Raw genomic sequence first — 23,618 nt, forward strand, 5'->3', positions numbered from 1 at the left:
AGGAACACGTCTTGGAAATGTTTCATGTTTGTCCCTGTAAAACATTTAGATCATCGTCCTCGTGGTGTTGGAAACAGTTGCTTCATGAACATACCCAGTGTTTAAAAACCACTTTTACAAGCTACAGATGGATATCTTGACTTTTTATAGAGATATCTAGATATAGAATGGGACACTGATTAATATCAGTAAGGCGATGTGCAACGAGATGACTGTGGTTTCATATAAACAAACATAACAGTTCTGTTGTCACACATTAGTGGACACCCAGCTGTGCAGGGATATCAAACTAATTTGACATCGTAGCCACATACAGCGGGTGGGACGGGTGAAACTACATGATACACCTGTAAAGTTACAGAAAAGGTTTCATTGCTCACACTGTCCTGTAATTATACATTTAGAATGTAAAGTTTCCATGAGTTCACAGAAAATGTCCTTATGCTTCAGTGTGGTACAGATGGCAGTGACCAACAGGAAAAGCTGTAAGACACATGAAAAGACAGAAGTTCAGACTCTGCAGTCCTTCGTGTTTCTAAAGCTCTCCAGTGGGTTGAATTGGAGTCTTTGCTAGGGCAGTTTTGGCCCTCGGGCCTTATGTTTGACACCTTGTTGCTTGTCAGTTTTCTCCTTTCTCCCATTCACAGAGCGCCCGGAGCAAGCTTCATAACCGAGACAGGTTTAATTCACTGCCTGTTACTTACGGTTTGTTTCTGGCGTCTTGTTGCCTCAGTATTTTAATTTGTGGACTCCCTTTAAAGATTGAATTTTACAGCCTTACTGCCACAAACTGATCAGTGAAGTGTCTTTAAAAATGAGTGCTAAACATTTGTAAAGAAACCAGATTTATTGGATTTCTGTTGTGTATAAAAGTTACATAGCACTGACCAAGGAAAGAACTGTACGGTGGCTTATGGCCAATGGGATATTTAAAGCAGCTTTTTAGTGTTTACAATATTCATTGAAAGATGTTCTTGAAGCTACTGGATGCCTTTTACATGCTAGCTTGTCTAATAATCTTTATCACATAATTCTATAATCATCTTTTTCTATTCTATAACTTAAGATTGTCATCATAGGCCGCATTACATAATCACACAGCAATCCGAGTACCTTGTCTTTGCTCAAAGGTCCAAAGAGGTACAGAAACATTTGGATTCATTTACACTAAAAGATAAAAACTGATTACAAAGATTTGTTCAAGAAATTGCAGCTAATAGTAAAGATGTCACCAACAGTGAGAAGAAAGTTTCAAGCTGCTCGTATGCAACATTCAGGCCTCCTGAAACAAACACTACGCTGAGTGCTTGGTCCATCCAGAAAAAATAAATCCATCCTTTGATGAGGTAGAGATTAGATTTCCATCTGATTACTGCTTAAAAAATGCCAAGTGGGCCTGACTTGACATTTTAAACCCCTTGCACTGACTCCTGTGCACAAGGCGAATGTGAGAGGCCACAGTATAAGAGGCACAGAGCCGGTTCAGATGGCGGACTGAAGCAAGTTGACATTAGTTCCTGGGATGAGGTTTTCATCTTCTCCGTTGATCAGAGGGTCCCACTGGTTAAAGTTCTTCTCCAGGCCTGCAAGAGTTTTGCACAGAGGAAAGGGGAGTAAGCAGAGAGTTCAGTCGATCTCTGCTGCAGACCAACAGCCAACTCCTCACAGCTCAGCTGATACCGCTGTACACATCTTACTATTAATCCTGTAAAAACGGCTTTAATGTGCCCACAGCTGTGTTCCTGCATTACATGATTAAATCTGACGAACGACTAGCAGGAGCTCTTACCGAGATGGCGTTGCAGAAACGCTAGTGTTGCTTTATTGCACAGGTCTATGGCGAGCTCTGGGTCGATCTCTCCTTTGAGTTTCATCAGCTTCCCAATCCAGTTGCCTGTGAGAAAGGTGAAGTCTGGGAAACTCTGGTGGACTGTGCCTCTGAAAGAATGCAGGTGAAGAAGAGACGTCATCACAAAATCAGCCCAAATTACCCCCAAAGTCTCTGAATGAAAGTGCAGCAGACCAGTACTGGTACCTGATGGTGATCATTTTCCTCTGTATGACGGCCGAGTCGAGCTTCTTCATGCGGCTGATGTTTCCCGCCCACTGGAACTTCTCTGAGTTGATGAAAAAGATTGGCTGCTTCACCCGAGGAAAGATCTCATCGTCTAAAGGAGTCATCCAGGAGTCTAGCGCTACTCCACACCTGTTTGTACAATAGCAGGCCAGGGTATTACTTTCAATAATCTGGGTCTGTTACTGCTGCCTGTAACACACGTTTCTAATTTATACTAAGCAAAGTGAAATGCCCTCATGCACACAGCTCTAGCCCTGCAGACATTATGGACAATAAGAGTGCAATTACAAGAAGTGATAAAAGACTGGAAACCATAAAAACGTACTTGAATTTAACCTCTTTACACAGAGCCTCTATGACTGTTGCTCCTCCAAACGAATGGCCCATCACTGCTATCCTGCACAGGTCCATGGAGTTCTGTTACCAAGAACATGAGAGAGAATTAAGAAATCAGCACAAGTTAAGTTGTACTCCACTGCGTTTCACATTTTTCCTGATCACAGATTAAAGTCTGCTGATGTTCTTTATGCAAAACAGCATTTCATGAACTTTGGACTCTGCAGCTTATAGATAAGCTGAGGCTAACACAGGTTTTTCCTCAGTGCACTTTCAAAAGTCATCTGAACCTAGTTGATGTCATTTTATTGTTTATACACACACGGCAGCACAAAAAGTAAGAACTTTGTGTTTGATGCTTCTTGCCAATAATCTACAGCTGCAAAGTATATTTGGTGCCACGTTTGTAAGGAAACGCATTTGTGCGTTGAGCAGCAGAGTTGAGTATGCGGGCCAATACCAAACAGCTTATTCTGTGTCGACTCTTGTGTGGCGTTGGATGGGATGAGCAAAGTATGAAGAAACAAGACATATTGGCCGTTTAACAGTGTTTTTCACAAGTCAGCCAACAAAACCAAAAGTAGTGGTTGAAGCTATACCACAGCACTGCGTGACCAGCACGAGGAGCAGGTGCCATGCTGTTGTGGCCGTGTATGGTTCTTCCACATGCTGTTGTTATGACTCTTAGGTCTTCAGAGTTCAATAAATGACACCAAATAGAAGTCTGAAAAAGTTGCCAAATCTTCTTAAACTTGTGGCAAAATGTGGCACCATTAAAGGGGAAATAAATAAGCCTGGTCTAAGACTTATTGCCAAGAAGCATTGTTACAATCAAGTCAACTAAATAAGACTTTCGGTGCCAAGCTTATATATATAAAAAAAAAAGTGCTGGTAAATGAACTTTGGAAGCTCGAGACTTTAGGGAAAGTTGCAATAACCACAAAGAAACACTCGTTGGTCTTCTAAGCATCACACAGCAGGATGCAACAAACCCTGAAACAGATGTTCCAAATGTACAAGTTGACTTTTTGTGAACTAAGAAATGATTAAGAAATTGAACAAGTGCGGGAATTGTGAAGTGGGCGTGTCCTACGTTAAGGATGTGCACACAGGAAGCAGTTCACTCATCAACCATTCATCGCTTTGGAGCCGATGTTTGTTGCAGACACTCCGTGCTGTACATACTTGGCACCTGCCCCATATGTCAATCAGCATCATCTTTGCAATACTTCACCTCAAAGCTTAGAGTTGAGTGCTGGGGTTAGCCTACATCGCTTTGTCGGTGGTTTCTTCGCCCAGCTTGAAGTTGCACCACTCTGTGGTCTCTGGTCAAAAACTTGCCGTTGCTTCCTGATCTACTCTTTAAACTTTTCTCAGTTTCAAGTTGAGCAATCGAAGCAGTGAAGAATACCCCTGACTGACACATGACAGGAGTATAAATGGATTGGAAGTTGCCTAGGTAACCAGGGGCTGGAATGTCTGCTTCCTACGACGGGGGTCCACACAGGATCGCTCAGAGCACCGCTTTGTTGCCGACGGCTGGTTGCTAGGTTAACCCTTTAATGTATGTACCACTCTGTCATGTGTCAATAACCAGCACACTTTGCTCTCCCAGGTAACAGCATCAGCTGTTCACCTCGAAGGTGAGAAGAGTTCAGCTTTAGCTTTAAACACTGTAAAGCTAAGAGGCTACAACTGTTGCCTTTTAGCTTTGATCAAACTTTGATCAAACTTCAAAGAGACTTCTGCGTTTCCTGGAGCCTTGTGACACTTGCCCCATGCTCGTGTTACAACGACTTTCTGCGTCTTGTGACACATTTCCATTATTGTGTTTGCTACCACACACTGCATGACATGCATGCATGACAGCTGTCCTGCATGCATGTCACAGCCAGAGGTAACCAAAAGCTTACCTTCAGCGTTGACCAGTCAAAGTGCGTCTCCAGAACATTCTGCACTGAGATTCCTGAGTTGATTTCAGTGAGTTTATCCAGAGCCAGAATGCATTCATCTGCTCTTTGTTTCACCTGAAAGATGAAACAAATGAATTCATTCTGTTTCTTTAAGGTGCCATTAATATTTACCTTTACATTCACGACATCTGTACAGATACGACAAACAAAACCATCTTTTTCCCCTACTATGGGATTTATATAGTCCCGGTCTCCCTAAACTTTTGTTTATGGTGGGCAGCCAATCAGAGGGAGCTTCTCTTAAAGGGAGGGGACAGGAAGTTATAGTGGAGCTGAGCTGCTGCACTTGGACCCAGTACAAGATAAACCAGGATTGTGTTGAACTGTGAGTTTTGCGAAGCTACTCTGATGAACAGAAAGAAAAAAAAAGAAATATCCCTCGCCTTAATCGTAGATTTAAAAAGCCAACTGCTATCTGCAGTCCCTCATCCCTTTCAGCTTTAAGATAAACGGGATGTGACCACACGCTTGCCGTTTACCGTAACGTGCCCAGATGAAAACAGAAGAATGTCAGCTAGAACAAACGAGGATGTGGTTTGATTTTAACATCAGTGCCAAGCTGCCTGCGAGCAAGCGGGTATGAAGTTCACATCTTATGCAATCAAGAGACTGAATTTTAAACCCACAGAGGGAGTCTGTGGGTAATCTCTGCGACAACATACTTGTTTGTTTCTGAGGGGGAATTCGCTCTCTCCGTGCTGCAGAGCTCTGTAGTACATCCACTCCTTTACCAAGTTCTGTTGGGTGGCACCGGATGATTTTGTCAAACTCGCATTTGACCTTTCTGACTCTGGCTTCTCACAAAAATAATACGTAGCTGACGCCGACTGGTCTCTGTGGGAGAAAAATAAAACCATAACCTGTAGTTCCAGCCCTGGGAACAGATATTACTTCCTTCATGTTACTTGGAACAATTAGGGTTTAGACACATGCAGAGGACACATCCTGTTTGAGGCAGCGTGTGGCCCTCTCTCTGCAAGAAGCAAAGTCACTCTCATGTTGTTGCTCTCACACTGCAGCCGTGTGCTCTGTCTGCGGCTTTGTCAGCATGTCGCCGGCTGCTAAAATTCAGCAAAATAACACTTCCATCACCGTAAGTGACAGGCCAGCTGTGGCCATTATGTTCATCTCCATATGGTCCCCCTTGTCTGCATACTGAAAAGAATTGTGATGAGCTGGTTCATACCATTGTCTGCACACCCTTTCCACTCCTACTCCACACATAAACAGACAGCCAAGCAAACAATAGCAGAGGACAAACGTTCAGCTATGATTTCCTCCAAATGAAGATGACAAAGAACACCGATTTCAAACTCATTTTACATCGTGGGCCACATACGACCCACTCTGACCTTAAGTGTGGGGACCACTTAAGGTCAGAAACTCCAATTTCTGCCAGTGTAAAGATGTTGAAACAATTAATCCTGAGATATCTTCATGTGAGGAAAAGAAGTGCAACTGCAACAGTTTGTCTTAGTTTTATGTTACATGTGTAAAATAAGAGAAACACTGTTGCTAGCTCATTGTGCACACTGTCATGCATTTAGAATAATGTACTTTTCTATAGTAAAAACATCTATAGTAGATGCTCGAAAAATGGGAACTTTTCTGTCATTTAATTTTTTGTATCTATCAGTAACTTTCTGGTGTAGCATGGACACAATGGTCTGCAAAACTTTAAATACAGTTAAAAGTTCCAAATCCATAGAGATGAGAGAACAGAGCCTTTATTTGTCAGTTGCCCACAACCGAGATGACAGACCTTGCCGACCGCACATACACAACATCACACGCTTTCCAGCGGGCCCGATTGGAGTCTCTGCCTGGCCGATTCTGGCCCTATGTTTCACAACCCTGCTATAGAACAGTTGGCGCTTAATGGAATGAAAATGACATATGAACTAAATTGGAAAATTACCTGTGTTCCACTGATGCCACGATGAAGCCCTGAGAGGCCATTTCTGCACATATCGCTGAATACAAGGTCCTGAGAAACAATCACAGCAGCCACAGTGTGAGCAGAACTTGTAACGGGTTATTGCTGCAGGAGTGATGAAATAAAAAAACAAATGCATTGTGTGTGTACCTAAAGGCTCCCAAGCCGTGGGAGAAGATGATCACGGGACATTTTTCATTCGATTTAAATGGAGCATCCAAATAGGCTGGGATCTTGAAGGACCCTGAAATAGATAAAAATGAGGAACATTCACTTTGCCTATTTTTTAAAACCACATTAGAAAATGAAAGAAACCAGCTTTCTATTTTTTTAGTGACTAAAGTCATATAATATTGCTGTCCTGACCAAATACATTTGACTTTTACACCACAGAGAAATGGACTGTCAGGTTGGAGGTGGAAGCACAAGCACACAAGACTTGAGAAAAAATAGTCACTTTTATGCCATGAAATCATTAGAAATACTGGATTTTCCTAATTTATTCACCAAAGAGGTAGTTGAAGATCCTTTCACTGAGGGCCCTGTTCATTTTCATGAAGTCAGCCAAACCATTAAAGTACTCCTTGTATGGGACCCAGTCAGGCTTCCCTGCACTTTCCATCTCCTGACAGGGATAGTACAGCCGGAAGAAGGTGCCCTGTTGGAGAGACAGACAGTTAAAGCAACTCAGCAGAAGGCCATTTGCTCCCGTGATGTCAGCAGCCTGTTTGGCCCACTACCTGCTTTCCATAATACCCGTGGGTACCCAGCTCAGCATCTGCAGCACACTCAAGAATGTCAAATACAGATATGTGACCTCAGCTGTTACATGTCAGCACGAACAAAGGTTTTCTTTTGCTTGTACCTCTGCAGTGTGGTCCATCATGAAGTCAGTGCAGCCCACAGCGTTTGGGCCGTTGCCTGGAGGGATCCCGAGGTGGTTACTGCAGCTGCTGCCCATGGTGAAGGAACTGAGCGCGGACCTCCTGTGGTCTGGCAAATAGAAACACACACACGTGTACATCAATACTGCTGCTCTATAAACGGGAAAGATAACAGCACTAAAAGTCGCATTATTTCTGCACGGAAGCTACTGACTGCAATGAACAAATGTGTATATGCAGACTGTATCATTATGTCGTTTATTAGTATCAAATGAAAGGCAAAAACTTCTTCACTGTGGTAACTAAGCAGCCGTATATGTCGCGAAGTTTACCCTTGATCTAACCGCAGAGCCCCACACAATCGCACATTTAACTAAACGGGTCGAAGTGTTTGTGCTGTCAGTTAAAACAAAACCCCAAACGTGGCGTGTTAACTCCTACCTGTCCTCGCCCACGCGTTAAATCTCTTGACTCCTAACTGAACAAACCCTCCATAAGAAAACATCGACTAGCGCACTTTCGACAGCGACCTAACCAAACGTCCACTCTAGCCGCCGGTAACACTCGTTAAATAAAACAAAAAGCCTACCGGAGATACAGAAGTGCGAGCGCTGCCCGCTGTTTCTGCATCGGTTTCGCAATAACACCGTGGACTGACAGAGCAGTCACAGGATAAATGTACAACTTTGGGAGTGGTTAATGTTTTTGTCAGCTAGCCGCTGCTAGCATAGGAGGGGGCTAAACCAGAGTAGTGGATGAACGGTGTTGAGTCACTGTGGCAGTCCTGCCTTTGCCGGCCTAATGGCGTCCCCCCCAACTGAAACCTTAATGACCTACATGTCATATTATTTAACAGTTGGCAATCATTACTGTAATTACGACATTGGCGGCTCTAAATATAAACTCAACCAGGCGTATGAAATTGTGTTAACTGCTCTGTATACGGCTCTGGTTTATCGCAGCGACTCTCGCTGACAGCTCTGGGATCACTTGTTTACAACAATCATCGACCCTTTAATTCATATTTTCGTTAATATCGTGTGAGCCAAGGTGCTGTTGCCAAAGCAGCTGCATATAAGCGCTGGCTTCTCAGTGAAAATGGCATTTTAAAGTGTCTGTACTTTTGATGTGACTCCGCGTCTGTTGGGGGCAGCAGAGGGCAGCCGAGCGGGAAACAAAGCGAGGAGGGAGCAGAAGAGCGGTGGAGAACGATGCTGCGTTAGCAAAGCTAACTGTTTTCAACTCATTTATCAGCAACTCCTTGTGTTAAAGATGAAATTGGTGAGTAAAAAGCAGATCAGTGAAGAGAACAATGAATGTAGGAATCGTCGAAAATGAGTAACTTATACGCACCCAAAAGTGACTGTTAGCTGGAAGCTAATAGCGTTTTTGGTACAGTTGAATAAAGGCGAGCAGCGAACAGCAAGTCAGTACAGCGTGAAGTGTTTAACTATGCATACGAAAAAACGGAAACACAATCCCCTGGTGTCGCGTTTATCCTGTTTTACTGTATCTTTGTACTCCTACACACACCTACACACACCTGTGGTTTTAACGGTGCATTCCCTCCTTGCAGTACTGTCTGTCGGGTCATCCTACATTACCCTGCAATGTCCTCAAGTTCAAGTCCACCACTATCATGTTGGACTGTGGATTGGACACCACCTCTGTCCTCAACTTCCTGCCCCTGCCTTTGGTGCACAGGTGAGTCACTGACAGGAATTCATTCACTCGTGGATAACATATGTTTTGCTTGATGATGATGATGATCCTTTTTTTTCAGTCCAAGACTTTCCAAGCTCCCTGGTTGGGTCTCTAAGGATGGAACAATAAATTTGGAAAAGGCATGAGAAGCTGTTTGTAATGTGCTTAGGTTACTTGGCGTGTATTTCAACTTACTGCAGTTTTTTATGAAGATGTGCCGATTTATCTGTGGGGGAAAAACTGTTTCGCCTTATGCTTGCAGGAGCTGAAGGAGTGCGCAGGGAGGGTGTTTGTTGACGCACAGCCAGAGTTCTGTCTCCCTGAGGTAGACATCCCTGATACTTTGTTTCTGCATCAGTGTTAAGCTTGTGCTAGAATGTCTTTCTGCAAAACAGGGGCCACTGTGAAGCATCAGAGTTGCAGCAAATCAACCTATTTTAAACAAATAATAAGAAAGAAAAAGAAACCTGATAGGCCTGCCACAATTGACAAGAATAGGGGAATCCTCTCAGAGAAATCAGTTACTATGATCAGAGCAGTGTGATTACCACGTCTTTTACCTTCACAGTAGACCCTAAAACATAAATCTTAATAAATACCTGAAGTACCACAATGATATTTATTTAATCTGAATAACCCACAGAGAGAACTGTTGGACCTGTCCACCATCGATGTCATCCTAATCTCAAACTACCACTGCATGATGGCCCTGCCTTACATCACAGAGCACACCGGCTTCACCGGGACAGTGTACGCCACGGAGCCCACGCTGCAGATTGGCAGGTGACAGATGCAGGGGATGAATACCACATCTTACTATTTCTGTATTATTTTTGTGATATCATTATTATTTTATTTGGTAAAATGAGATACAGGTCACATGTCTTCGGTTGCGTTTACGCTCGTTCTTCCTCCTTCCTTCCTTAGGCTGCTGATGGAGGAGCTGGTGAACTTCATGGAGAGAGTTCCTAAAGCCCAGTCTGCCACGTCCTGGAAGAACAAGGAGATACGAAGGTAGTCTAGTTTTGTAAAAATACTCTGTGTGTGTGCGTTTTGTCCGAGTTGACACATGAAATGCAGTTACTGACTTTGTTTTAGTCATTTTTGAAGTTTCATTTTCCATTCACCTGTCTGGTGTTTTGTTACACCTCCACTAACAGGGTGGTGTAACTCCACCGTTCAAATGAATACTTGTGTTATTGCATTAGGATGCTCCCGGGGCCGCTGAAGGATGCAGTTGATGTGTGGATGTGGAAACGATGCTACAGCATGCAGGAGGTTAACTCTGCACTCAGCAAAGTGCAGCTTGTGGGTTATTCACAGAAAGTGGTGAGAATTGATTCTGTCCAGGAGATATTTAAGATTTCACATTTCTGCTTTCGTGCAGTGGTGACTTCTCGTCTTTTTTCTCGTTTGTTTTTCTTGCAGGAGTTGTTTGGAGCTGTACAAGTCTCCCCTTTAAGCTCCGGCTACTCGCTGGGGAGCTCCAACTGGATCATCCAGTCTCACCATGAGAAGGTGTCCTATGTGTCTGGCTCATCTCTACTCACCACACATCCTCAGGTAGGCCAGCAGGCGTAATGCTTCACCATTTCAAAGTCTCATTTCAACCCTTGAAGCTTTTTTCCTGAGCTGAGTGATTTCTGTCATATTTCGGGGCTGTTTACAGAACAAACTGACAAACTGCGTGTGCAGCAGTCAGGGAGGGGGGTCTCTGCTCGTGCAGCTAAACCACGTCATTATTGATTTTTACTAAGGTGTCAAAACTTGTCATTGAGGGTCCAGCGGAGGTCATCACATGTCGTCTTTATGGGGGAGAAAGTTAAAATTTGAAGGGATCGAGGACAAAACCGTCACGATCTAGAGTGGAAAGAGTGCAGTCTGTTATTTGTTTAGTCACAGATTTCCTTTTTCCTGTGCTCAGTTTCTTTTGGAAGCTAAATCTTTATGCGAGTGTTTGTCAGTGCACGCTGTCATTGTTTGAATCCAGTCTGTTCTGTCCTATCACAACTACTCTGCAGTTTCTCTTCTTCTCTGCTCCCAGCCCATGGACCAGAGTTCCCTAAAGAATAGTGACGTCCTCATTCTGACAGGCCTCACTCAGATGCCTACTGCCAACCCAGACGGCATGCTGGGAGAGTTCTGCAGTAACTTGGGTGGGTTTTAATGTAGCGCTCAGATTTCTGTGGCGTGTGAAAAGAACCAAACGTTGAAGTCATTCTTGTATCATTTAAGTGGAACTTGAATGATGTTGTCTGTGCTTGTTCTTCTGCGTTCTGCAGCCATGACCATCCGGGCGGGAGGAAATGTGCTGGTGCCGTGCTACTCCTCGGGAGTGATCTACGACCTGCTCGAGTGTTTGTACCAGTTCATAGAGAGCGCCAACCTGGGGACCACGCCCTTCTACTTCATCTCACCCATAGCCAACAGCTCGCTGGAGTTCTCTCAGATCTTCGCCGAGTGGTGAGCGGCCGTTTATCGAAAGCTTCTCGATTCTGTGGTGAAAGTTTGTGATTTTAGGTTTTACTGTTTTTCTTCAGCATGTGCTTGGTTAGCTTGTCCTCATTTTTCCACGTCTTCCACAACAAGTCATGATGCAGTCACTCTGATAAGTAGGAACACAGTATCGATGTTTTGTTACCTGATAGAAGTGCAACAAACAGCAGAGAGGCGATAACGTGTGACTGTGGAATATTCCACGTGATTTTTCTTTTTCTCCAATATTTCAGGCTTTGTCACAACAAGCAAACAAAGGTTTATCTCCCAGAGCCGCCTTTCCCACACGCAGAGGTGAGTCAAGAACACTGGCAGTTAGGCAACGATAAGAAAATGAAGCATGGCGATAGAATATGGGTAAAACGCGCATGCGCAGTGCCTTTGTTTTCATACACACATGGCGGCGACGCAGAATGAGAAGAGCGAAAGCGGATCGTTGAATGAAACAGATGAACCTGAACTGGTTTGTAAAAACGCTGCAGCTTTACTGGTGTGGAACTGGTTTAGCTTTCGTCCGTCAGACACACAACAAAGCACTGTTTGTGGTAGCGCATGCTAGCGGGCCGTCGTTATTACTGAAACGATTTTATGTGCACGGCGCTCGAAATTCTGTCAAATGTTTCAGTACGACTTTGCTGAGCTACGAAGCCGCACCTCTTGATGGATTGTTGGAGCATTACGGCTATTGTAGGCGGAGCCTCGCGGAGTGATACGTACTGTGCTTCAACATAATGTTACCGTACTGTGTGTGTATGACCTCTTTAAGTTGTGTGGATGTTGTACATGGTTATGCTGAGGATGTGTCGGCCAGTTTCCACTGGAAACGCCTTTTGGTTAAACTGTCAGCGAGGAGTTTGCTCTGTTAAAGTTTATATAACTTTAATGCAAAAAACAGCTGCTTGTTTAAGTGAAAATACTTTGGTGGGTGTTTTGCACTAAAAGTATTTTGTCTCGGGTTAATTCTATCGTCAGTTACATCGTTAGCACACATTTTCAAATATATATGGTGATAAATATTTTTGGCCATGTTGCCCTGCCCTACTGGCAGTGCACTTCTCCTTTATACTGAAAATAATCATTATATTATAGGGAACCTACTTTTTTAGGTTTTTAACTTGAGGTCCCAGTGGAGGTCATCAAATGTCGTCTTTATGGGGGAGAAAGTTAGAGATGGACCGATCTGATATTACGTATCGGTCCCATACTGACCTAAATTACTGGATCGGATATCGGAGAGAAATAAAAATGTAATCCGATCCGTTAAATATCACAAAAGCACCTCACAAAACTTGCGACACGGCGTAACTCGGCTCATAACCTCAGCACGTCGGAGCCGTGTGCGTCACGCGATAGAGCGGCTGTGGCGTGCGAGACCTGTTGGCGGTCTGGTTGAGCGTTTGGAGCCTCGCTACCAAACCAGCATTTCATCTCTGAGGAAGTATTTATGTTTTATGCAAATTCATGTTTGGTTGGAGAAAACTTTGAATTGGAAAGCATTAGGCAAATAGTATGTTCGACCAGGCCAGTGCTGTCACAAGTCATTAATAACAGATGAGTTGCATCAAATGTGAGTGAGATGTGCTTTTGCCTGGAGCACATCATACCTCTAACACACGTTATAAAAAGCAGAGTCGACTGATACAAAGCTACCAGGATGAAAACACAAGTACACCTGTGGAGCTGGTGACGAGGTCACGTTGATAAACTGGTGCTTGAATGTGCTGCTGATGTTTCAGCTCATCCAAACCAACAAGCTGAAGCACTACCCCAGCATTCACGGAGACTTCAGCAGCGAGTTCCGTCAGCCCTGCGTGGTTTTCACCGGTCACCCCTCTCTGCGCTTCGGGGACGTCGTTCACTTCATGGAGCTCTGGGGCAAATCCAGCCTTAACACCATCATCTTTACTGGTAATTACAGCTATCGCTACATCTCTCACACGCGACTAAAACAAGGAAAGCCTGAGCTGGTAATGTCCTGAGTGCCTGATCTTTCTCACTCAGAGCCGGACTTCTCCTACCTGGATGCCCTGGCTCCGTACCAGCCGTTAGCCATGAAGTGCGTTTACTGTCCCATTGACACACGGCTCAACTTCCACCAAGTATCAAAGCTGCTCAAGGAAGTCCAGGTATGCTGTTAGCACCTGATCTGATTATGAGAGAAATACACAGAAATAGAGCCGAGACTAAGGAACAATGATTCTACGATGAGGAGGGAAAGGCTGCGTCATGATGCTAGAACTGTGCTGTGCCATAGTGACCGAGTCTGTGAGAGCGCTGTGGGTGAAACGGGAGAATGGAAAGCAGATTTCCAAGTTAACAGGCAATATACAAATAAAATGGCAGAACAATGTGAGCGTTCAGGGCAGAGCTCAGGGAAGCAGCGGGTCTTGCTTAAGATTTGAGGGATTTGATCGAAGCATCCCTGTAGTTCCAGGATGGCCCATTCGCAGCACTAGTTCTCGTTTAGCTGTAGCCTTAATTTAAATGTTAACAAAGCCAGCTTCAGCCGCTCACATTTGTACTCTGTGTGTAAAAGCCGTGTCTTCTTCCTGCAGCCTCTCCACGTGGTGTGTCCCGAGCAGTACACCCAGCCTCCTCTGACCCAGTCCCACCGCTCCGACCTGATGTTGGAGCTGCAGCCTCCTCCTATGCCCTACAGACGCTGCTCTGTTCTCAACCTGCCCTTCAGACGCCGCTACGAACGCATCTACATCCTGCCTGAGGTGAGGCCCCGAAGAGAAGGAAGTCAAAACTCCTCAGAGATGGATCTGAGTTTCTGGCCACAGAGTATCTGGTGAATTCTCTGATCACTATGCCAACGTGGCGTTTGATCAGCTGTTTTTATTGAGAAATCCTCTCGCTGTCAGAAAGCAGGCGGACGGTTTTACTTGCTGAGAGTCGTATTCTTCTCTTCCTAGCTGGCCAACTCCCTGGTGCCCTCTGAGATCAAACCCGGCGTCTCTGTGGCGACCGTGTCTGCGTTGCTGCACTCAAAGGACAACAAGCACACGTTACAGGTGAGCCCAGAATGCTTGCACTTCCATTAGAGAATCAGCTGATCAGAGCTCAGCTGCATTTGTCTTTCATTTGTTCCCAGTCGGTGCCCAAACCCCCTCCCATGCCCCCCAGCAAGAAGAGGAAGCGTGTGATTGAGGAGCCCCCCGTAGCGTTGGCCCCTAAACCCATGCTGAGTGGAGCTGTGGCCCTGGAGGCTTTTCTGGCCACTTTGCAGAAGGTGGGAAATGTGAGCGAGAGGGCTATCAGTGTGCTGTGATAGTAGCACTAACTTAATGCTAACTTGTTATGTGCTCATTTGCAGCACGGGATCACAGAAGTTAAAGTGGAGGAAACTGCAGACGGGCACATCCTGCACCTGCAGGCGGAGGACACGCTCATTCAGCTGGAGGAGGACGGGACGCATATCGTCTGTGACAGTGAGCCACTGAGGACCACGCTCAGGGACCTGGTGCTGCGCTTCCTGCAGAAACTCTGAGCTGAATCCTGGCTGTTAGTTTCTAACCGTGTTTCTGCGTCACTGGATTATGGACAGAAGCGGAGGGGAAGGTGTGGATGCTCAACGGCCATATTTACAGTCGTTTCACTGTACAGCATTGTTTGGTTTTATTTTATAAAACTCGCACATGTATTATTTTGTATTTAAAAGTTTTCCAGAATCGTACCGTGACTGTCGTTCATCACTTAGTCTTAGAAAGCTTTAATAGTGGAAGCTGAGACGTTGCTCACGAGCCCGGGCTTTGTGTAGCCGGTGTGTTCCTGCGTTGTCTGACAATGAAGGGTAAAAGAAACCAAGACCTCGCTCCAGCTCCTACAACCAAATGCAAACAGTAGGGAAGAGGGTCAGCTCCACCCACCACAACTCCCAAGCTAGCAAGAATGACCTGTTCATGCTAGCACTGACTGTGCCTATAACACATGTGACACACACGTACTGCACATTTACAGCATCTAGCAAAGACAGACACAATGACTGAACTAAAGACACAATCAGAAATATCAGGGTGGCTAAATATACATTATGTGTTGCAGTGTTGGGGACGACACCGACCTCCCCCACAGGGGAACTGTAGAAAAGGGGAGAGGCCAAAGGGGAGCACTGTTTATAGGGTTGCACCAAAGAAGAAGAACAGTGAGGAGGGGCTCCAACTGAGAATGAACAAAACTACAGGCTTGAAGGTCCTAACAGTCGGGTATAACAGGAAGGGTTAGGGGTCTAGAACACGTTTTGTGTAATTATAACAATATGTCATTTATGACCCAGGATAGAATGAGGAAAGCGCTTTACTCACATTCCACAGAAGTGTTCCTTCCTGAAGCTGAGTAACAGCAGGTGTGGTTTCCCAGCACACGCCGACATGACACAAGAGGAAATGCACAGTAAACATGTTCAACAGGAATGATGGCTGCATATTTAAGCTGGGCTCCCTGAACACACCAGGGCCTCTGTCAGTGTTCACAGTGGTTTGCTGTCCCCCCCCCCCACACACTCTCTCTCTCTCTAGGAATAAGGTGATTAATCTGCCACACACACACTCTCTCTCTCTCTCTCTCTCTCTCTCTCTCTCTCTCTCGGAAATGCTCCGTTTCTCTGGTGAGGAAACAAACAATCATTTCCTCCATTTCTTAAACACAGTTGCACATTTTCCAGCGGGAGGAGTCGCCCCCTGCTGACCACTATGGAGAATACCAGTTTGAGGCACTTTGACAGCAGCTTCGTGTCTCAGAACCAGATTCTGTGATATTCTTCCAACTACATAGACTCCAGATGTTTTATACTGAGTGTGTTTGGCATTTGAATTTGGCCTGGACTCAGACACAGTTTTTCAGCTTGATGTGCACTTACTGAGACACCGTGTGAAAGTTTTGCCTTTTAACATTTGCGTGTAACTTTTCCCAATCTCACAGTGATGAAGAGTTCTGTCAGAAATCCCTGAAGCCAGATTCAGATACTGAAAAGGTTCATGTGCAGCACCTTTTTGTTTAATTCACTTTTCCTTCACATGTGGAGCCAAAATGTCATATTTGATTTACGTCAGCATGTTGTGCAACGAATTCTTAAAAAATATGACCAAGTTAGACAAAAGAAGAAGTTTCTGACCTATAAACGCATTTATAGCAGATGAACGGTGTCTGAGTCATGTTCACAAGAATTAGAAAAAACAAACTGTATTAAGCTGACACAGGAGCCGGGAAACACACCTGCACAGAAAAACACACACTGGGACACCAGCAGTCACGGACTGGCCTCCCCAGAGCCCCGACCTCAACATCATTGAAGCAATGTGGGATGATCCTGACAGAGAAAGCCAAGATCCAAAAAGATCTTTGAATGTTCTTCAAGAAGCCTGCAGAACTATTTTTGGAGGATACTTAGAGAAATGAGAAGAAAGCTGAAAAGTAAAGACGGCCACAACAAATATTCCAGCAGGTTCAAACTTGTACAAAGTCAGTTTGTCTTATAAACTGTTTTCTAGTGCATTTAAAAATGTTTACAAAAATAATCAAAAAACTAAAAACACCCATTTCTCAAATTCTTAGTAAAACCCAAGGAAATGATGTGGCTCATGACGTCTGCACATTACTGCAAGTCTGGCCCAGCTCACAGTAAAAACTACTGTGAGTAACCCCGCTTACAAAAGACCGACATGCATGAGGCACGACACCGACAATCATTTGTGTCACAAAATATTTAATCAGTGCAGAATTGATTACACGCGTCAGAAGTACATCTAATAATAAGCTGTACAATATCTTACAGTGTACTACGTGTTGCTTTGATAATACAACTGTCTGCAGCAGGAGGATCACCTACGACTGATAAATGTGAGGTGTCTGGAAAAAACAACTAAAACAACACTTCATCTTCAGAGTGAAATGCAGACAGATGCAACATTAACTGCTTCGGCTGGTACACGTGTGCAGTAATCTCATCTTCAGGGTGGTTTTAAAAAAAAAAGAAAAAAGGACATAAGGTATCAGGTACGTTACGTATCAGCGGATCCTGACATTGACGGTTTCCACGTGGTTCCAGGCAGGAAGAACAAACAGGGGACTGTCCAGTGATCGATTCTGCAGCTACGGCCACTAAAAAACTGCTAGATTATCAGTGGCTTCATTAAAGAGAAGATATTCATACCAGCACGAAGCCACGTTGTCCCCTCTTTGTTCCGTTTCCTGAAACTACAGGCAGTGCATTTAAGAGCGTGATGACATCATTGGCCGATGAGGCCCAGGCAGCATGAATAATGCCCTTAATTTAGGCGTGGTACAGTTAGGCAAGTCTAAAGCTCATCTGGTCTTACACTGAGCGTGGAGGACAGCGGCGAGGGGAAGATCGCAGAGGACTGATGGAACCAGGTGAGAGCGCAGCGAGCGCTCAGGTGGCAGCTTGAACACGGTGATCACAGCCGGCTCTGTCGCAGTCAGCTGGCAGTTTGAGGTGGGAGTGAGGGGGTGATGTCACCGTTCTTCTTGGAGGTGCAGAAGTATTAAAGCTTTTTATTACAACAGGATGGAAAGACTTATTGTAACGATGCTATCGTTCAGCTCTATGGAGCTTTCATTTGGCCCGCAGCTTTTGCTTTGGGGTTCGCTCTCATCGCTCCCATGGTGCCCTCAGCTGTGCTGGAAAAAACAAAGCTGTAATACCGAATGTACAATACCCAAGTCTATCTGTGCACTCTGTGGCCGGTGTTTTTCACTCCTTTTAGTTCGGGGACTGAGTGTGTGTGTTTGTGTGGTGGAAGGTGGTGGCGGCGGCAGTGGGGAGGGGTTCAACCTGATAAATGCGCCTTTGGATGAGTCAGCCGCGTCACGCTTATACCCGTCCATTACTTGGACTCTTTCTCTGCGTCCAGCACTGCAGAGCGGATGCCCAGCTTCTTCAGCTCCTCCACCAGGTCTCCGTTCTGGTGCATCTGCAGAAAGATGTCGCAGCCTCCCACAAACTCGCCATTGAAGTACACCTGAGGGATCGTGGGCCAGTTGGAGAAGTCTTTGACTCCTGTGGAAGGCAGACAGCGTTAATACTACCAGTCCTGTTTCTCTGAACACCTCGTGGGTTTTAAAATTAGGCGTAGCAGTTTGGTTACGTGCCTCATTGGCATTTTTAAGGTAAATCTGAGGGGTGGGTTTTTTTTTCTACCCACTGAAACTGTAGCAAAAGCACAAACCTCCACACTCACAGCAAAGGGTCTCCAACCCAATTCAGATTTATTCATTTAGTGCAACAACAGTGGCCTCCAGGCACTTTATACTGTAAAGTAAATAATGGAGAGAAAAATCCCAACAATCAGACGACCCTTATGAGCAAACCATTGATGGAAGAGGGAAAGATGAACTGCCTTTTAGCAGGAAGGCAGAACCAGGTTCAGTGAGGGGCCATCTGTGAGTGGTTGGGGGTGAGGGGAGGAAGCCAGGAGAAAACACACTGGAAGAGCCTCTTCTCTTAACCCCCCCCGCTCTTTTAAGCCCTTTAATATCAGCATTATATGTTTGTTAGGGTCCAGATGCGGCTGTAAAATACAACATTCAGACTATATAACAATATGTAAATTGATCCAATCGGCCATTATCAGGTATTTCACTCTAAACGTGGTTAAAGACACTTCGACAGGACAACGGAGCACATATTGCTGATGTCATCTGTGAGGACGCTTCCCTGCTCTCCGACATGTCTCGTGTCATTATCGGAACAATGGGGATCGAGTCCTGACAGAGGCCGGGACTTTGATACCGATGCTAACGTTACCCCACCCTTTGGTGCTGCTGCACGACACTGATAAAAACTGGCCATGGAGTGCCGTTGACAGCTATCCTAACCGAATGCTGCTTTGAATGAGGCAACGATCAGGTTAAGTAGTTCGCACACGACTCTGAGGGGACCCGACACTTCAAGGATGTTTAAATGAGCTGCACCCAGCATGTGACGCTTTTTCTGCCGGTTACAAAGTAACCAAAACGGTACACGTTCACCTGAGAGGTGACAACCTGTTGCTGTCAGGCCGACTCCGGGTTACTGACCTTGTCTGAGGTCCTGGTCCTCCAACACGTTGTACGCAGCGTAGTTGTCCACGCCGTGCATCCGGAGGATCTGAACCACAGCGTTACTGAAGCCGCACATGGGCTGCGCCGGCGTGCCTTTCATGAACACCACCACTTTGTCCTTCTTCACCATCTCACCGAGGTCTTTCTGGAGATCCGCCGCCGAGCACAGGAGCCGGACTGAGGCCCACTGCGAGCGGCCGTCGGTTTGTCTGGGCAGGTAGACAGCCGGACCCGAGCGGAGACACCGAGCAGCGGATCGGAATAAACTGTTCATGGTTTGTGTTCAATTATCTCGTTACAAGAGGAGAAGAAACGTCCTACAGACGGGCCAGAGTCGGAGTAAAAACAGCCAGTCAAACTACTGTCGCCTCACTGTTACGATGAGGGGCGTTTACGTGAACGGTGATTGGACAGCTTCGCCCAGTCTTCGCCGAGTCTGATTTGCTAATGGTGGCGTCATACGTCATTCAACGCCGGCGAACGTAAGACGTTTAAAGTTATTGTGTAACTTAGAAAATATAATAGTAACAATGTTACAATACAAATACGAATAATGTGGCATTCACGTGGCATGTATATGAATATGGCATGTTTTCTTTGATAAAATAAAACATTATAATAAAAAATATATTTCTTCAGGTCACAGAAGCAGAAAAGGACTTCCGGAGCATTTTACATTCACAGGAAGAAGAGGGTAACTGTTTGAAAGATGGCGGCGCCCACGCAGAAGAATAACAAACCGGGGAAACCTGGAGGGAAAGAGGCTCAGCCTCTCATTATCGCCAAAACACCGGCGGAGGAACAGCGTCTGAAACTGGAGAAGTTGATGCGAAACCCAGATAAGCTCGCTCCGATCCCGGACCGACCCAAAGAATGGAACCCGCGAGCCCCGCCGGAGTTCGTCCGGGACGTGATGGGCTCCAGCGCGGGTGCAGGCAGCGGAGAGTTCCACGTTTATCGCCACCTCCGCCGCAGAGAGTACCAGAGACAGGACTTTCTGGACAAGATATCAGAGAAGCAAACTAAGGACGAGGAGTACCTGGAGAAACTGGAGCGGAACAAAGAGGCCGCCGAAGAGAGGACAGCGAAGCGGCGGAAGAAGCGAGAGAAGATGAAGCAGAAGAAGCTCCTGGCGAAGAAAGCTAAACGTGAAACTAAAAGCAAGAAGGAGGGAGACGACAAGAGCTCCGAGAGCGAGGAGGAGGACGAAAGCAAGGATGAAGATGAGGAAGAGGAAAGAGAAGCTGAGGATGACGCAGAAGCGCCCAGCTTCATCATGGGGAAGAAATGAACCCGTGAAACGTGGAAACTCCTCGCAGTTGGACACACCAGCGACACTTCAAGCCTTTGAAAATAGAGGAGATGATTTGGACCCTGTGGTGAGCCCTGCAAACAGGAAGGTGGACCTGACCTGCTGCAAGGATTAAAAACATTGTCGCTCATCAGCAGAGACACTTGGACTGGCTCGTTTAGCAGGCAGGAGAATCCACCGAGGGACCGATGTTTGAAAGAGGAATTGTTCAGTGTAGTTATTCATTATGCCTTCCAGGATCACACCTGGAAGCCTTTGTCGTTGTTATATTTCAGTATGATTCAGGCTTATCTGCAGGGAAATCCAGCTTTGGTTTTAAGTTAGGAATGTTAACAGTATTTGGAAATAATCTATTTCAATGTGCTAAATGTTTTGAAATAAAACTGAATAATAAAAACACCCGGGTGTTGTGCAAGTTGCTCACAATGAAACCCAACAGCCAAGATGATACTTAGACATGTGCTTGATGCTTCGATGTTCTCCTGTGCAGCCTTGTGAAGCTGCCCCTGGCCCAGCCTGTTGCCTGTGGGTACAACAAGCTGCAGAAAGCAACTCAAAGAATGAAAAGGCGTGGCTCCTGGAGGCTCGGGAGTGTCACGTGCGATGTTCTTTGCACAAACTCCTGCCTTCCACGGTGGTGACGACCTCGCCCGGTAGCCGTCACCTTTCTTGAGGCAGGTAGAGTAAAACCTGGCAGCCAGATATTGTCTGAAACGGGGGAAGCTCTTCCTGTCAGACACTGTTCAGCTGTCACACTGAAGCCTTTGGGAGGCTTTGCTGTTTAGTTTCAACTATTAAAAACACTCAGAACGTTTGTTTGCTTCAGTGTAATAGTTTGCCTGTGCCTACTTGTTAGTTTGCTCCTTTAATACAAATAAGAAGCTGGAAGCGAGTCACTGCTTTCCATCAGGTTGTGGGTTTCTTCATTTATACTTATTTAGTTAGAAAATGTTGTCATTCCTTCAACCTGAATCCTTGACAGATGCTGTAGATTAATGTTAGAAATGTATGTCATACTTTTACTTGTGCTCAGTATCACATGTTCCCCGTTGGATTAAAAAAATGCACATTTCTCCTAATCATATTAAATTCAAATGATTTCCTTTAAATGTGATACCTGAACATGTTTTAAAACAACATTTGCTCTCTTCCTTCTTTGGTTTAAACTTTTTCTTTTATTTAACAAAATGGGCCAACGGGACTTAAATAAAATGTGTTTTTGGTCTTTTTATGGTCTGAAAGTCATTAAAAAATGTTTACCTAGATTCACAAAATATAAAAAGTGTTTCATTGAAAGAGCTGTTAATGTGCGCGTGCTTTATGATTTTAAGTATCTCTTCAAAAATTCATCCTGTCAGAAAGAACAGAAAAAGGATGTTTGATGTACACGTGGCTTTCTGTTAGCTGTAGTGAAACACATCTAGGTCTTAGGAGTGTATCTTTAATATATTACTGGATATTTTTATGATTTATTTTAATACCCGATGAAGATCAGTTACATTTTTTTGACATTTGTTTTTTTCCTGCACAGCTGTTGTTCATTCAGGTGAGTTTTTAAACTAGCTGCTTATTATTTAACAGAAGATTCAACTTGAGAAAATGTATTTATTAGCGTTCAGCCCTCCTGCATGTGTATATGTTTGCTGAGCTGCACAGCTAAAGAAGACTCGCAACCTTTGATTTGACCTTCACAAAAGTAAAGGAGTATTAAAATGAATTATTTTCATGTATAATTAACACGAGAGCTCTGTGCATATTATCACACTGTATTTGCATCATATAGTTTTTTGAATAGCGATGCATTGAGGAGGACATTTCCACAAGCCTGACTGTAGATACGGATTGGTGGAAGAAAAAGTAGAAAGGATGAGGTAAGAAAAGACAAATCATAAAGAATGAAACAAGTATTGGCGAGGAAATGAATCACTAATATCCAGCGTACCATTTTAATGCACTTTATGTGTTTGACCTTACAGCTCATTATCTCCCTATAAAACACTTGTGAACACATAAGTGGAAGAACCTTTGGGAACAAATGAAAACTTCTAATCAGACAAGCTAACGTGTGTTTTCAGCAGCCGTACAGCAGGTTGATCCTCCTGATGTCCCAGTAGGACATGCCCTGCCTCTGGCCAATCTGGACGTTGGGGTTGGGGATGGGGGTGATGGTTTCCCTGCCATTGATGGAGAAGGCTGTTCTTTCATAGTGCATTATGGAGGAGTAGTCGTAGGGAGTGTTGAGGTTGTTGGTGTCCTGCTTGTCGAAGTTGTAGGCCATCTGTGGGTCGATGTTCTCCCAGTTGATCCTGACGTAGTAGTCGCGGTCGCTCCTGGTCTGCTCGTGCTGGAAGCCCAGAGCGTGGTTGACCTCGTGCTGGACGACGCCAAAGTAGACGCAGCCCTGCCTGTTGAGAGACAGGACCTGCTTCCCTCCCTGTCTGCCCAGAGGAGAGAAGCATCCGTTCTGGCTCTCGATGCTGATGTAGTCGTTCTGGTTCTTACGGTCGACAAAGCGGACACAGGTCTGGCTGTGGAAGGACTGCAAGGCATTTCTGATCAGCTGCCTTTCCCCGCTGCTGTACTCACTGCTGATGGCGAAGGGAACCGTCACCAGGCCGTTGTTGTCTTTCTGCCACAGGCATCTCTGGTAACTCTGGCATTTAATGGCATTTCTGCTTTTTGGAAGCAGGATGTCTCCTTCCAGCAGGATCTCGTTGCTGCCATTGTTTGCGGTCAGAATCCTGGTGGTGATATCGACGGTGTGGTCTTCCTCCACCTGGCCCTCTCCTCCTCCTCTTTCCTCCATGAGAGGATGAGCCTGAGAGAGGCCGAGCAG

General features: G+C 45.2%; 5 protein-coding genes and 1 non-coding gene across 9 annotated transcripts; 3 read left to right on the plus strand and 3 right to left on the minus strand.

Moving 5' to 3' along the window:
- Positions 1-828: 828 nt before the first annotated feature.
- On the minus strand, positions 829-8,860 carry pla2g7 (phospholipase A2, group VII (platelet-activating factor acetylhydrolase, plasma)). Of its 4 annotated transcripts, none has more exons than XM_042218678.1 (11): positions 8,750-8,860; positions 7,188-7,315; positions 6,830-6,980; positions 6,473-6,566; positions 6,305-6,373; positions 5,049-5,220; positions 4,327-4,440; positions 2,403-2,494; positions 2,036-2,206; positions 1,790-1,938; positions 829-1,583 (listed from the first exon to the last, which is right to left on the minus strand). In XM_042218678.1, the coding sequence occupies exons 2-11, from the start codon at positions 7,281-7,283 to the stop codon at positions 1,483-1,485; spliced, it is 1,209 nt and encodes a 402-aa protein (XP_042074612.1). In that variant the 5' UTR covers positions 7,284-7,315; positions 8,750-8,860; the 3' UTR covers positions 829-1,482. The 4 variants fall into 4 exon arrangements, with proteins under 4 accessions (XP_042074612.1, XP_014187526.2, XP_042074611.1 ...); XM_014332040.2 differs by lacking the exon at positions 8,750-8,860 and adding an exon at positions 7,796-7,957; XM_042218677.1 differs by lacking the exon at positions 8,750-8,860 and adding an exon at positions 7,648-7,866.
- Positions 8,118-15,085, plus strand: ints9 (integrator complex subunit 9). Its single transcript, XM_005917108.3, has 17 exons — positions 8,118-8,487; positions 8,783-8,910; positions 8,990-9,050; positions 9,173-9,235; positions 9,554-9,693; positions 9,838-9,924; positions 10,119-10,239; positions 10,339-10,473; positions 10,955-11,066; positions 11,193-11,373; positions 11,640-11,700; positions 13,143-13,314; positions 13,408-13,532; positions 13,962-14,129; positions 14,325-14,423; positions 14,504-14,641; positions 14,726-15,085. Exons 1-17 carry the CDS (start codon positions 8,479-8,481, stop codon positions 14,897-14,899), a joined length of 1,974 nt encoding a protein of 657 aa, XP_005917170.1. The 5' UTR covers positions 8,118-8,478; the 3' UTR covers positions 14,900-15,085.
- Positions 15,086-17,096: 2,011 nt separating this feature from the next.
- On the minus strand, positions 17,097-19,817 carry glrx5 (glutaredoxin 5 homolog (S. cerevisiae)). Its single transcript, XM_005917103.3, has 2 exons — positions 19,447-19,817; positions 17,097-18,427 (listed from the first exon to the last, which is right to left on the minus strand). Exons 1-2 carry the CDS (start codon positions 19,742-19,744, stop codon positions 18,255-18,257), a joined length of 471 nt encoding a protein of 156 aa, XP_005917165.1. The 5' UTR covers positions 19,745-19,817; the 3' UTR covers positions 17,097-18,254.
- A 34-nt stretch (positions 19,818-19,851) lies between these two features.
- On the plus strand, positions 19,852-21,180 carry prkrip1 (PRKR interacting protein 1). The gene is made up of 2 exons (XM_005917102.2): positions 19,852-19,952; positions 20,110-21,180. The coding sequence occupies exon 2, from the start codon at positions 20,180-20,182 to the stop codon at positions 20,759-20,761; it is 582 nt and encodes a 193-aa protein (XP_005917164.1). The 5' UTR covers positions 19,852-19,952; positions 20,110-20,179; the 3' UTR covers positions 20,762-21,180.
- Positions 21,181-21,265: 85 nt separating this feature from the next.
- Positions 21,266-21,540, plus strand: LOC121814154. The gene has a single exon (XR_006054143.1).
- Positions 21,541-22,454: 914 nt separating this feature from the next.
- On the minus strand, positions 22,455-23,618 carry LOC102312567 (high choriolytic enzyme 1-like; the record flags this gene model as incomplete). Its single annotated transcript, XM_005917177.2, has 1 exon — positions 22,455-23,618. A coding segment is annotated over one exon (765 nt), but the record flags the coding sequence as incomplete, so codon positions are not given.

The sequence above is a fragment of the Haplochromis burtoni genome, unplaced genomic scaffold (genome assembly GCF_018398535.1).
Source record: "Haplochromis burtoni strain Fernald_Lab_line unplaced genomic scaffold, NCSU_Asbu1 Contig_22, whole genome shotgun sequence".
Classification (NCBI taxonomy): Eukaryota; Metazoa; Chordata; class Actinopteri; order Cichliformes; family Cichlidae; genus Haplochromis; species Haplochromis burtoni.

Bases quoted from the DNA above. Each gene is read 5' to 3' on its own strand.
- pla2g7 (XM_042218677.1), bottom strand. From the start codon at position 7,711: ATGTTTTCTTATGGAGGGTTTGTTCAGTTAGGAGTCAAGAGATTTAAC. The intron at 7,316-7,647 runs GTAGGAGTTAAC...TCTATTTGCCAG, and splicing joins TAACGCGTGGGCGAGGACAG to ACCACAGGAGGTCCGCGCTC. The intron at 1,584-1,789 runs GTAAGAGCTCCT...AAACTCTTGCAG, and splicing joins GTTTCTGCAACGCCATCTCG to GCCTGGAGAAGAACTTTAAC.
- ints9 (XM_005917108.3), top strand. The intron at 9,236-9,553 runs GTAGACATCCCT...AATAACCCACAG, and splicing joins CAGAGTTCTGTCTCCCTGAG to AGAGAACTGTTGGACCTGTC. The intron at 14,424-14,503 runs GTGAGCCCAGAA...ATTTGTTCCCAG, and splicing joins ACAACAAGCACACGTTACAG to TCGGTGCCCAAACCCCCTCC.
- glrx5 (XM_005917103.3), bottom strand. From the start codon at position 19,744: ATGAACAGTTTATTCCGATCCGCTGCTCGGTGTCTCCGCTCGGGTCCG. The intron at 18,428-19,446 runs GTCAGTAACCCG...TGCCTTCCACAG, and splicing joins GGACCAGGACCTCAGACAAG to GAGTCAAAGACTTCTCCAAC.
- prkrip1 (XM_005917102.2), top strand. From the start codon at position 20,180: ATGGCGGCGCCCACGCAGAAGAATAACAAACCGGGGAAACCTGGAGGG.